The 14,414-nt window shown below is 40.9% G+C and overlaps 1 protein-coding gene across 2 annotated transcripts in view; it reads left to right on the plus strand.

The window, feature by feature from the left end:
- The window catches only part of pax5 (paired box 5), a 56,665-nt gene extending 42,755 nt beyond the window's left edge, over positions 1-13,910 (plus strand). For both annotated transcript variants that reach the window (XM_039614039.1, XM_039614040.1), the window contains exons 8-11: positions 929-1,030; positions 3,391-3,477; positions 4,301-4,387; positions 6,312-13,910. In XM_039614039.1, coding sequence (XP_039469973.1) covers positions 929-1,030; positions 3,391-3,477; positions 4,301-4,387; positions 6,312-6,394 — 359 coding nt within the window. In that variant the 3' untranslated portion in view covers positions 6,395-13,910. The remainder of the gene's footprint in view (positions 1-928; positions 1,031-3,390; positions 3,478-4,300; positions 4,388-6,311) is intronic.
- The last annotated feature ends 504 nt before the right edge of the window (positions 13,911-14,414 follow it).

Consider the following 14,414-nt stretch of genomic DNA (forward strand, 5'->3'; position numbering starts at 1 on the left):
AGGGGGAGATTCAGGTAACGAGAGACGGGGGAAGTTGCTAAATTAATAGATGCCAGGAGATGGGAAACAGGACTGGAGGAAACAAAAGGCAAAAAGGATGGCCCGCTCCTGCATGATTTAGTAGAAAAAAAACACTGCTTACCTTCTTTATTAACTGATATTAATTGAAATCACTCGTCACTGTGAGAAAGATTTTGCTTCTATAGCATTTATACTTATTGCTAAATGTATTTTAGCAGTAAAAATCTTCTTCTGGTCCAACAAGAGACAATTAAAGTCATTAAACCCAGGACACATTAATGTGATTATGTTAAATTAGAATTAATACTGACACTGACACCTGTCATTTGGTCTTTACTAATTTTGGGCTTTTGATTAAAAAAAAATATATATATATATATATGAGATGCTTGAGTCTAGACTCAGTGAGAAAGGCTCCAGGAACTGAACTTTCTTCTTATAGGCATTGTGAGAAGGATCTTATTCCATTCTTTCTAATGGATGATGACTTTATTTATTCTGGTGATGCTGAAGATCCTTTGGGTGCAGTGGGTTGTGAGTAGGATCCATATCGCTCCAGAGCCAGCCTTTTGTCCTACTGCACAAAAGCAGTAACTTTGCATCCATGTCAATTGTTTATTCTGTCCAGTTAAAAGAAACCTATAAAAATATGTGAACTGTGTTAAAGAAGCTGAATTTTAATGAGTAAAAATGGACCCTGTGCGAAAATTGGATTCACATTTTGTGACAAAATTAAATGTGATGATAGTTTTATTGCCATTTTTCAATCAGCATCAGTGAATTATGTAATATTAATTATTTTCTGGAAAACAGTACAAATGTTATTATTTGACGCAGGGCAGTGTAATAGCACTTATAGCAGGAAGACACTGATGACAACAAAACGTGTGTGTGTGTTTGATTACAGGTCGAGATTTAGCCAGCACCACTCTGCCAGGCTACCCTCCTCATGTCCCTCCTACTGGACAGGGCAGCTACTCCACCCCCTCCCTCACTGGAATGGTACCTGGTGAGTAGACACACACACACACACACACACACACACACACACACACACACACACACACACACACACACACACACACACACACACACACAGTCATGTTTCCATCGCTTTACACTGACGTATGGAGACTTCTCCATTAAGCGTGCAAGTATGCACCACTGCCTCAAACCTAACCTAAAAGCAGGTCATACTGAAATGAATATATTTACAACTTACTGACTTACTTTTTCTTCCCACAGTGGAGACTTGTCACCACAAAATGAGTAATAGCAAAAGCACGCTTGCTAAAGCTGTTTTACTTTTAATGTACATAGCTTTCCCTTACAGTAACTGTGTCATCTCTCGCCACACATCATGTCAACCCATCTCTGCGTACATATCCTCTAAGTTCCTGCTGGATGTTTGTCAGAGCGTGTGTGTATTCAGAGGCTGTACTTAGCTTCACCACTTCCTCTTTCTTGTCTGTCTACACTGTGGGTGACAGTGCTCCCAGGGGGTGGTGCGTGTGTCTGTTTGTGTGCATATATTTGTGTGTTTGCGCTTCTGTTTAGCGTGTGTGTGTGCGTGTGTGTGTATCATTAGAAACCAGCCACAGTAGCACAGCTGTCCCTCCTCAACATTAGTAATTTGTTTTTAATGAGAATCACCAGTGACCCACGACTAATTCATTCATTCCCTTCCACTCCGCCTTCTACGATGCTTTTGTGTTTCAATCCTCAGCCGCTATTCTTGTTCTCTCGCTCGCTCGCTCTCTCTCTCAGACTTGCAGTGGTGGTCGTGGTCAGTGTGAAATACACTGCAGAAAAATAAAGGGAGAGACACAAACGGGAGTGAAGCACAGTCAAAAAACAATGCTGTTTACAAGTTGTATTCCCAGTCATTCAGTCTGTGACAAACACACACACACCCACAGGCTGACACGCAGAAACACACACTCTCAGTGGACATGTAGGAACAGCACGTCTAAAGATGGGTAACCCTGTCACCCTGTCCCCCTGCGCTCACCCCGTCCTGTCCTCAGGTTTGACAGCATATTTGTGTGTGCGCGTGTTTTTGGTTTGCTGGATGTTTATGCGTGTGCTGTGATTGTTTGTGTGTATGTGTGTTTGTTTTTGACAGTGTGTGTGTGTGTGTGTGTGCGCGACCTTGACACTGAGCTACACCAGGGAGACCCCTGAGCCTTCTTTCCCCTCCTCTTTCCCCTCCGCCCCTCGTCTCCTAAACAACCTGACACATTGCCGTCACTACGGTGATGACAAGGGAGAGGATGTTCGCACTCAGGGATGCCATGGAGACAACATCCCGACCCCACCTGACAGACGCAGCTAAACGCGCACATAAATGCACACTCTAGCACAAAGAAAACTTGTTTTGTGTATATATGTATATACACACACACGCACACACAAACAGCGCAGGCATTTGAATTTTTCTCAGCGCATTTTCAAAGCTGCACGACTCCATGAGCTGACTGGAATGAGTCGAGGAGATAATCTACAAACTTTGCTTCTCCAGCTCCGGCACGTTTTATCTCAGCACTTCTCAGGCAAATTATCCTCCTTTTTGTTCGCTCTGTCTAATATCATACCTTCATTAAGCAAGCAACTCTCTTCTGCTGTTCGCCTTCTCCCTCTCTGTCTCTCTGTCTTTCTCTCTGCAGCAGGGGGGCTGACACTCAGAGGGGGTGTTGGAGAGCAGTGAGGCAGAACCGACAGAACGAGAAGGAGAGAGGAGGAATGGGTGGTGGTTGGAGGGAGGGGGCATCAGGGTCTGTGACTGTCAGCTATGGGAGAGGGATCCCCTGGGAGGAGTGAAGGTTCAGGAGAAAAGAAAGAGCAAAAGAGTGAAAAAAGAGAGCAAGTCAACAGAGATATGTGGAGAAAAAAAGAGGAGAAGAAATGGAGGAGAATGTTGTTTTGATGTGAAGGGTGACGGGCGGGCTGCAGTCAGGCGGGCCAGAGGACGAGAGAGAAAAATAAAGAGGAAGGGGTGATGGGAAAAGCAGGAGGGGAAGGCAACAGGAAGAGTAGACCCCAGACAGTAAGTATTAAATGAGGGAGAAAAGCTACACTATCATCCACTGTATGGCAGGACCACTACATTCGCACCGAGCTCTCCGGTTCTGTCCCTATCAGCTAGTCTGCAAACTATTCTGTTGAACACAAGAGGCCGGTTAAAGCTTCAGATAGCAAAGTATTTCCACAAGCATGTGTTCCTGCCAAATGAGATAAGAATAATATCCTGAATATATATATATAAACTGTGCTAGTCGTCACCTAAATCCAAACCAAGACGGGATCGTCCTCCCTGTCCTTTAATGTTTTTAACCATGTCTTGTGTCTCTGTTTTCTGTTCTCCTACAGGGGGAGATTTTTCCGGAAGTCCATATTCCCATCCGCAGTATTCAACGTACAATGAATCATGGAGATTTCCTAACCCCAGCCTATTAGGTTGGTGTATCCCATATTGTTTATTGTAGCATCACATTCCACCTTGCATCCCACTTCCACCCTCTCTAATACTGTTCTATTTATCTTTTCCATGGCATTACATTTCATTCTTTGTAGTAATGTAGCAGACAGTCTGCAGAGGGTTTTTTGTTTAAATGACAGGCAATTTGAGGTGTGAATGGATCTGAAGAACAGATATAGCAAGAGAGGAATGAACTAAATGAACTGGGTTTTTTTTTTTAAATATATATAGGTGTCATGGAGGAAAGTGACTCTAACCACCTATTGTTTCATGTTTCAGTCACCTTTAGATTAAAAATTAATCTAAAGAAATTATGTTAGTAATATAATATATTAGAATCTTAGCTGTTTGCTTGCCCAAGCAAAAAAGGTGCAGAGTAACAAACAGTTACAGCTCATTTAGTCCCAAAGAGTCACCAGTGTTGATCTGAGGGACTCCAACAAGCAGCAAGCGTTACCTTAAAAAACCCAAATGTTTTTAGATATCTTGGCAGCATCCATTCTCTTAAATGGATGCTGCTTTAACTTCCAAAACCATTGATGTGTGTTTCTGAAAGACATCCCAACGCTGTCTTTACATCTCCGCATTAGTGTTTAACCCTGAGCTAAAACAGTCGGTGTCAAAGTCATTGTCTAAGCAGCCATTTCAGGGGTCATGATTAAAGGTGAAACAGTCAGAAGGTGATGGTTTAAAAGGTCAATAGGTGAGAGAGGTCAGGCTGTGATGACCTTTAGCTTAGCCCCACCCTTTCCTCTCCTCACCTCTCCTTTTGCCTCCTTCCCTCCATCCCTCTGTCCCCAGTGTTTCAGCAGGATTATGGGTCTCTCCTGGGGACGGAAATCGGCTGCTCCTCCAGTCTCTTCACCAGCCAGGCAGGACAGATGCAAGGTAGGTGGAGAAAGACAAATGAAGCAGATGAAGAGAGTACAAGAGAAATAAGTGCATAGTGTTTGTGAGCATGCAGGTGCTGTATATGCACGGGGGGAATGCCGCGATGAGGAAAGCTGACAGTAGAGCATGCAAAAAGGGAAAAAATGCGGTGAGACTGTAACGGAAGTTTATGATAACGGATGAGTGGACACATAATATGAGGACAAGATGCACATTAGGAGACACCGAAAGGCTTAAGATTGAAGGCAGGGGCAGGGAGAGCCTCGGATACAAAAGAAAGGATAAGGAACGGATGAGGAAAATGGTGAGACATGAAAGAAAGGGGAGTTTTTCAAGAAGAGGCAAAAGGGGAGAAGAGGGCGTCTGAAACCTTGAGTAAGACTAAATAGTTTGTCAGGTCGGCTTAATGCCTCACTTCCCCAAAGAGGCTCCTGAGATTACCTGGACTGTGGACAGACATAACCTGTCAACACACAGCTAGGCTGATTGATGGAAGGAACAGAGACAGGTGTGGATGTGTGTGTGCAGGTGACTGTTTTTTTCTGTGTGTATTAAGGTGTGTAAGTGTGGGTTTCTGCGTGTCTTTGGGGTTACAGTATTGAATTGACCTCTCCCTTGGGGAGAGAATAGACTCAGGGGATCAGTAGTAGTAGTAGAGCTGTACTCAGTGTGTCAGCTTAGACTGTCACTAAGATGGTGTGTGTGTGTGTGTGTGTGTGTGTGTGTGTGTGTGTGTGTGTGTGTGTGTGTGTGTGTGTGTGTGTGTGTGTGTGTGTGTGTGAGAGAGAGAGAGACTGAAAGAGTCAGGGAGTTAATTTTATTGGTGGTACATGAAAAAGAGACTATTTTTTCTGTCATTAGCTCCATCAGCTCATGTCATCTCATCCCTGCCTTTCACTGCTCACATTCAAAGTAAAATATAATCTCAACAGAAAATTGAAGCTGCTTGTTTCACATTTACACCGTATTTAAGTAGGTCGTAAGTTGTTAAGGGAGAATTCAGATTTATTACAGCTGTCTTGCTGTTTTTTGTCATTTTAAACATCAGTTCTAACTGTAATAAAAAAAAATTATTCTGACCAAGTTAATTGCTGCGATCTGTCAGTGTGATGACATTGCGACAGAAGTCCACGGGGAAGAGAAATGAGCAAAAGAACAAGACAATCGTATTAACAAATCTCCAGATTACTCAAACTTATTTGAAAGAGAAAGTACTTTTCCTGCCCACAGAGGAATAATTGCCTACATTCTTGCTTAGTTCACTTTCAGTTTTACCTGGTTTACAGCTGCTAATCAGGATACTGAAGGGATCAAATGAAAGCAGTTTCTTCAATATTCTTTTTTCGTGTGAAATGATTCAAAAACTTTAAATACAAAAAATCCTTAAATATCACAAAACGTCTTTCATTACACATTTAATAAACTTCTTTTATTATACATTTAGCCTGTTATCACAGTGGAATAAGTGACCGCCTGGTAACCTCTGAGCAGTTAGCGAGTAATTTCTGACAGTTGCTAGGATAGAGGGCGTGGCACCACAAATCTTATTGTGATTGCTTTGGTCACTAGCAGATTACTGTGGTCAACTGTAGCTTGAATGGGAAATACAAACACTTGATAACTAACAATGAAGCGATCATGCTTGATGGTTAGTTAGGCCTTAATAGTAGAGACAAAAAAACCTTTTATTAGACTCCATCAAACACAGCTGTTAAATAAATCCCATCGTCGCTCTGTTTCTGCCTGTAAAATGCTCAGCAAACACCATTTTAAAATGATGTATTTTCTCTGCTTTCAGCTCTTACAGGGCGGAAATTGCAGGTTTTAATAATCTGATTATGTAGACAAGAAAAAAGACCAAGGTTAAAGAACCTGGATTCACATCACATTTTCATATTTTTTTCCTTTTTTTTCTCTCCAGGATCACCATATTATTACAGCGCAACATCACGAGGGGCAGGCCCTGCTGCCACCGCTACAGCCTCCACCTACGACCGCCACTGACACCCTCGTGTAGACACAGGAAGTCGCTGGGTGAGGAAGAGAAGGAGATGAGGGAGGGATGGATAGCATCGGAACCGCTCAGTACAAACTCGCATGGACTGCAAAGAGGAGAAGAATTCAAATCTTTGACGTCGGTGAAGTTTGCATTTTCTTTGAGTGACACTTAAACCAACGAATACACTCCTGAGCTGCAGCACAATACTGTTTGGGTATATATTACTGTGAGGACACAGGTATGGCAAGGTCAATAACTGATTATGTAAACAAGTAGATTTTGGAAATTTGGACCCTCCCACACTATCAAGCCTTCGTATCCCTATCTAGTTTTTAACCAGTCATAAACCAAAAGTCAGCGGACTGTGTGTAGCATTAAAACTATCTGTATTGTGACCTTCTGGGTAAAATGTTGTTTTCCAGTTGGGAATATTTTTGATGAAATTATTTGAGCTGATTAGAGAAAAATCAACTTTTTCAAACAGTAGGCTATTTTTATGACCGCACATTAATCAATCAATTTTCTATGCCATGCTACAGTGAAGTAAAGACAATCCAATCATCCTAACTTTGACTGACCAAAATCACCCATATCGTTACCATTCTATTCGTTCTGGTGCAGATTCAACACATTTTCCTCTGGAACCCTCAGAAATGTTCATCAAATGAGATAACATTATTTCAAAGGGAGCGTTCGGGGTCACGCATGTTCGCTCTGCCCTATCCCGTTTATTACTGTTATAGTGGTCAAGCTTTCCAGTTCTGCAGAGTACACATGCTCTAAATTTCTAGTCATTTTTAAAGCAGCGGATTGCTTATAACAACACAACTATCACACAACTGTCAACTATCCAATCCATTTGTGTTACCAATGCACTATGCAGTATGTAAGCTAGCGAGCATTTGCATCTCACCTCATTTCTTCATTCTTTACTTTTAGGATTGGAAGTTTAGAAGATAAGACTCCTTAAATGCTGTGTGTGATTGCTACTGCTGCACCATGCACACAGGTTCAGCGTGTAGAAAAATCCAAAACTTGTCACGCCTAAATATAGTTAATAAACCATGACTGGATGTTTGCTGTTCAGGGGTGGGGTTTTAGTAGTTGAAGTCAAGCATGATCCAATTTTCTGGTAAGAAAACTGTGTCCTCACATAGTGGATGTATTAAGAAGAGCTGGATACTGGATGTCAACGTCCACAGATAAATTCATAACAGAACGATTATGGGCCAACCTATCAGAGGTAGAAACATTAGTAGTTCTGCAGATTCAGGAAATGGGGGGGGGGATAGTTTTTTGAGGCGTGGGTATTTTTGGCTGCAATACTGAGTTTGACCACTAGAAAAATTGAAAGGACGTGCTGGATGACAGCGCTGCATCCAAAGGCCTCATTTATAACATGAAGTTATGATTCTTTCCCACTGAATATCAGTTCAGTGGGAAAGAAAACATTCATAAAATCTTAATTTGTAAGTCTGAACTGTCCATGATTTTCCTGCTAATCAAAATCAGATTCACTGGCAAATTTGGATTCTCTTTTTTTTCTCTTAATCTACTTAAGAGAGCTTGTCCTCTAAAAAGTTTTGTTTTCTGTGTTTTGTTTTGGTTCTTGGTTATTTCTGTTTAAACCCACAATTCTGCTGAAAATACAGGTGCCGTTAATTTAGGTTGGTTTGAGATTTATAAATAATGGTCATCACATAATTAAACATAAGTAATGAACCAAACTTTGAACATAATAAAAATGTATAAATGAGGCCCCAGCTCTTTTAATACATCCATGCCTTACATTCACACTTGCATTTGAGTTGGTTTGAAAGCCAACGACCAACACATAGAGAGACCTTTCAGGAAAGCACAGCCTAAAATCTGAGCCCTCTACTGTAAAACAAACAGTACTCATCTTCACATCGGACCAAAATCAGTTCCATCAGGTTGTGTTACAGTACAGGATGGTGGTATCCTACCTCCCCAGACGAGATTTAGTCCTGATCAAGAGCTATTTATAATGGAGGAGACACAGAGTAATATATTAAGAAGCTTTTCTGTGCTGCACTCCGTGATGAGAGTGAATGCCTGTAATGATTTATAATAGTGTCACGCTGTTGTGCTAGAATAGTGACGATGAAGACGGCGATGATGCAGTGAAATATGAATTCTGAAAAAACTTTCAATATAAGAAGTCTTTGTTTATAAGTGTGATCAGATTGCGATTTTCCTGTTTATAGTTTGTTGCCTGGTATCAGTTGAGAAAGGTGCCACTTAATAAGTTTTCTGTGGTTTTTTTTGCTTCTTAAGTGTCCAAACGAAGGTTGGTGCTAGACTGGATCAGACCCAATGTCAGGAGCATCCCTCCTGTTGCTGATCCAGTCGAGCATCAGCCAAAGACCAACAGGAAGCAGTGGCACCCTCTCTTTCTCTTGCTCTTTCTATCTCTGTCTTTAAACTCCCCAAAGATGGGCCCCCCTAGTGGATCGGCTGACTTCTTACAAAAGCACAAAGAGACTCAATCATCTTCTTAAGGTGACATTCTACTTTTTCAGCTTCCTTTCAGAACCATTAAGTACTTCTTCTGCTTTTCCCCGTTTTGAGTATGTGTCCTTGTGCTTGTTTGACATCCTGAAATTGTTTCTATAAAAGTACTGCTTTCGTGAAAAAAAAGTAAACCTGATTTGTTTTTTTCGTTTGTTTGTCTGCCACATCAGTTCTGCGCTGTGACAATGCATGACACCAGGGTTGAGGCCTTACCCATCTCGCACAGACAAACAAGGACAGATTCGCCCCTCAGCACAGATCTGAAATCAGTGTGTTTTCCCTTCCCAAATGTCTGAGGGGCCGATATATTGATCTTGTGAGAGGGCAATATCTTCCTTAGCCTGTACCTTTCTTTCAGTTTCAATTCTGTCCTCACCAGACTTGTACAGTAATCAGCGAAAGAGAAGTCACAATGTCAATAGCGATTTCAGTTATTCACATTTGAAGTTAGATTTTAGTGTCGAAGCTTTCTTCTATGATAAAAAGACTTAAGGTGTGCGGTGTTGTTTTTGGCCATCATCTGCGAGCGTTTGGATTCCTTTTTTGTTTTGGTATGTGTGGCTGAGTGTAGTGCTTCATTGCTACTGTGTAGTGTCTACTAGCAAACAGATTGGAGGCACCAAATCTGCAGTGTGAGGCATAATATATAGCTCTATAAACATACGATAACTATAAACCCTGAACAAAGCTGTTAGTTTCTCAATATTTGTTGTTTCTGGGATTTTTTGAAATAGTAATAGAGTGGATCCTTTCACATTTGTAGACCTTAAAAGTTGTGAATACACAACTCTAAAGAAAGATTCTTATGACGGCTCACCTGCTGTGTTGCCAGCGTGCACCGCAGCGGGAGCCTTTCCTTATTTCTGTCTTTTTCTCTTGATCCTTCTGAGGCATTATTGAACCTGAACCACACCAGCTGAAAACAAGGACAGTGCCTTTAGTTTTATATGTCAACATCCCCCGGACCTACTATGAGTCACTAAAACTAGATTCAGTTTCCCTCCCTGCAACGCATTTAACAGAAGTCTTATTATTTACCCAGGCAAACACAGGGTTTGAAGATTTTACAAAGCCTTTTACAAATAAATAAAGGTGATTAAAGTACCAATAACTCACAGTGATGCTCACAATGCAACAACAGTGTCACCGCAGCTCTGACAGCTGATCTAGCAGCACCCACATTAGTCCATACATCTCCCAGCATGTGGATTTTTCAGTCACAAAACCCGGAGGAAAAACAAAGATGTTGTTTGGCAGCTCCAGCAATGAAAAGCAGAAAATAGTCCTGGTTGTATTAAAGTCAGTGACTGATTCCTCACTCATGGAAGATTGTTTCCACCACTGAATTTATTTTATTTACATTTCCCCCCATCTATAGCTCTAAATTTTATGATATTATTTCAAAAATTCTTAGTTATCTTTAGGTAATAACCCCAAATTTTGACATAGCTCAACAAAATAAATGAATTCATTAAATAAAAATGTCACTGTTTGAAACAAATATCCTTTTTTTGTTCATTTTGTTTTTGAACACTCACATTTATCATTCGCATTTGCAGGCATAACTACCATGTAGGCAGACTTTATGCTGCATTTTTTTTTTCATTGTTAATAAAGCTCCTAAGATGATTACGTTTTCAGTGGGTGGTAGAGTCTGTGTAACAACACTGACCATAAAGAAATGGGTCAGCAAAGTCACAGGACACAACTCCAGTTCTATGTGTATATGCAGAACCTGCTAATGGGCTAAAAACCTGCTTACAGAGCCAATCACCCAGGCCTAGACAGGTTAGTGACATCCTGGCAACCACCAGTCACTAGGTAAAAATCAGTATCCCCCAACGAGTTGTGAGTGGTTGCAAAAGGTTGCTGGGAAATCAGCTCCTAAAGGCTCAATCACATAGGTCTGGAGACTGGTGAGACTGGCAACCACTGGTAACCACTAGTAACTATGGAAAAAGTGTGTTCCCTGACCAGTTCGCAAGTGGTTGCAGGAGGTTGCTATCAAAAGGTGAAGGCAAATGCTCTTCATATCTGGTTTGGATCACAAGACGGCATCTTCCATGAAAACAACAGGTGAACTGGTATCAACCAAATCAATCTCAAGGAGGTTTTTTTGATTGCAGCAAGCCTTAGTCAGAGGGACAGTGAGATATTTTTTCCAACTTTAGGATCATTAAAAGATATCCGAACATCAACCAAGTGCATAATATTTGCATATTTTTGAAATGGGTGACTGAAAAGTTCAAATTCTGGGAGATATCCATAACATAGATCAGGGTTAAACTATATATATATCTATATATATATATATAGATATATATATAAAATAAGTAAAAGCCAAGAACATGACAGAAATATATCAAGTTTATTCATGAATAGAATGAATTTCTTTTTTCCAACCTCAGTATTTAAAAGAAACACACACGGTTTCATATCTTAGTGAGGACATTTCATTGACATAATGCTTTCCTTAGCAGCTTACCCTAATCCTAACCATCAAAGATGAATGCCTAACCCTCAGCCTAAGCCTAACCATAAGTTAATTGTAACCCTAACACTAAAACCACATTTTGAGCCTCAAAAATTCCTTCAAACTCCTAGGGACAGGCATTTTGTCCCAATAAGTGACTGCTGGTCCCCACAAGTATAGTAGCATGCCAATTTTCTGTCCTCACAAAGATGTCTAAACATGTTCACACACATACAGACTCATACAATAAGAAATAATTGATTAAAGTCATTCTCCTTCAGGAGGTAAATCCAGTCGTGCCTCGTGTGTCCGCTTGCGTCAAGTTGCTAAATCAAACAAGTCAAACTCAGTGGTTGTCATTCGGTGTAGACCAGAGTCCAATGACACATTAACAGGACTGTTGGTTAACTATGCATCTCATAGGGACACAGCTTGCTTTGCCATTGCTTTGACCTGACTGGTTCACATTGGAAGAGACTGGATTCTCATTGGCCGGCAGCTGTTTCGATTGGCAGCTATGACATTGACTGCAGTGATGAAGGGGGGGACTAGTCATCGTGGGTGGTACTATAGAAAGCGTGGCAGGCAGAAGCTACATACACACACACATAAATATAAGTACAGACATACTCTTGCTCCCTCCTTTTGTCCTTTGCGAAGTGGTGGTAGCCCCTCCTCTTATGCCCCTGTGTTCCCCAGGGGAGGCCAAACCTGCTGTGCCATCAGAAGCTCATCCCATCCTTTTTCACCCCCCATCCCTCCTCACCCCTAATCTCGTCATATCTCATGCACTTGTCTCCCCGTCTCTTCTCTTCTCCCCACTGCAACACCACCAGGATTAGGAATATTAAAGGTATTCTCTTGATTTCAGGGCTGTGACCTTCCTCAGAAGTCCTCCCTCTTTCTTCAGACAGCCCTATTAATCCTTTCGCCTTCTTACTTCTCTCACTTTTCTCGCCGACTCCTCAGACGTGATGCTCGCTGTCCTGTCAGAAATTCTGCATAGGAATCAAGCTGGGTGTTTTTTGTGCCAAAGCGAGGTCATTTCAATGGCAATATTGCTGCCGGCGTCTTTATTTGGTCAAGAACATTCTGTGAGATCTCACATCTCATGTTGTTTTCTCTCCGTGTGGCTGTAGAGCATTTTGAAACACAAAGAAACACCAGTTTCAGATCAAACAAAGACATTTCATTTGCAGCACTTCCACAGTTTACTGTCCATGAAAATAAATTGCATCCTGAATTTTGATCCCAGCTCCAAGTCAAATAAGAACCTGAAATAAATGCAAATGAGTTTTTTTTCCTCCTTTATTATGATTTCTTGCCGAGTGCGCACTGCCTGACTGTATCTCAATATGAATCCATGAAGAAGGCTACTGCCTTCCCAAAACCTGAGGGGAATTCAGCATCACATCTTGACAGCAATTAGTGGCACAATCTGTTTCATGCTTGCTGATATAACTAGGCTCTGGACAGATCTCATACTGAAGTGTTACAATGTTCTGTACATCTTAATATTATTCAACTGTGGAAGAGGAGTAATACACACGACTCAGCCTACAAAAATCGACTGTGCTTTTTAAGCAGATGTTTCAATCAAAAAAAAAAAGAAAAAAAAGAATAGATACATAATTTTTCACCTTACTGTGGCCTTTCGTGTAACAATCTGGAGTTTTTTTTGTGTCCATGACTTCCTATCTGGGGTTTTGAAGAGATATTTATATCTGTGACATTTTGGTCCAAATACAATAAAATATGAATTTTAAAAAATGAACAAACAAGGCAAAAATTAAATTCGGGTCCAACGATTCAGTGTGTTCTATTCTTCAAAATTAAAACGGGACAAAAAAGATAACATATCTGTAACATTCACCAAAGCCTGTGATGCCTGTTTTAAAGGACAAACTCTTGTACAAAAACCATACGAAATAGAAGAAAAAGACTTGCAAACACAAAAACGAAGACGAGAAATGCCTTCAAATATTCTAGAGGGGAGGATTTAAAAAAAAAAAAGTAAAAAGAAATGCTTCTTTAAGAAAACCTGTATGTTTTTTATTCAATTTTCTAGTAGTTGCAAACAAAACTTGGTGTTTTTTCTCTTTGTGTGTTGTGTGTTGTCTTAATATTTGAATGTATTTTACTGCAGTGCGAATTTGCCAAAGATATCATATCACTTGATTTTTCCTCTTTTTCTCTTTTCTTCACTTTTTGTTTATTTTTGTTCCTGAACTGTGATCAGTTTTGTTCAGAAAACTGAAAATAAATGGTGAATTTGATATTATGATTATTTTTTATATTTTTATTGTTAATATTATTGTTATTTTATTTCATGGCTTTGAGTTTACTGTGAAATATTAAATTGCAGTTTGCTTGATGCATTTCTTCATACTCTGTATACCTGTCCATCCGTCCACCTGAGTGACTGTTGTTGGTGAATTATTCCATTTATGTACCTGTAATGTGAAACTAAGAAGTAATTATTTGTAAATATTTGCCATAATTTTATTGGTCATTCAGAATAAAAATAATTTTTTGGAAGTTAAAGCTTCTGTGTGAGTGTTTAGCTGCACGTTTACTTGATTTTTGATACACAAACTCACACAAACTACACAGTTGTTTCTGGCGTGAATACCACATTCCTGTACATTCAGCCTCCGTCCTGGACAGTAGGTGCTGCTGACAGAGCTGGTGGCTGTTTGTGTCTCATTGTGACCCCACAGAGCTGCTTTCATCCTGGGGGACACACATCTCATCTCACCCCCTCCCTCTTCTCACCTCACCAATCTGAGTGAATGGAGTGTCCCAGTGCTGCAGTCTTGGCTGCTGGCCGAGTCCAGAAGGGGGCAGAGGTGTGTGTGTGTGTGTGTGTGTGCGTGTGGGTAAGGAGGAGAAAGGGGGAGAGGGGTGATAATAGGACACAAGCCACGACATGGCGACAACACGCCACACACACAGGAAACAGCACATACCCAGCTTGAGACACAGGCCAGGCTGTCCACAGTTTGGGTGTCTGCCCA

The sequence above is a fragment of the Oreochromis aureus genome, linkage group 6 (genome assembly GCF_013358895.1).
Source record: "Oreochromis aureus strain Israel breed Guangdong linkage group 6, ZZ_aureus, whole genome shotgun sequence".
Lineage (NCBI taxonomy): Eukaryota > Metazoa > Chordata > Actinopteri > Cichliformes > Cichlidae > Oreochromis > Oreochromis aureus.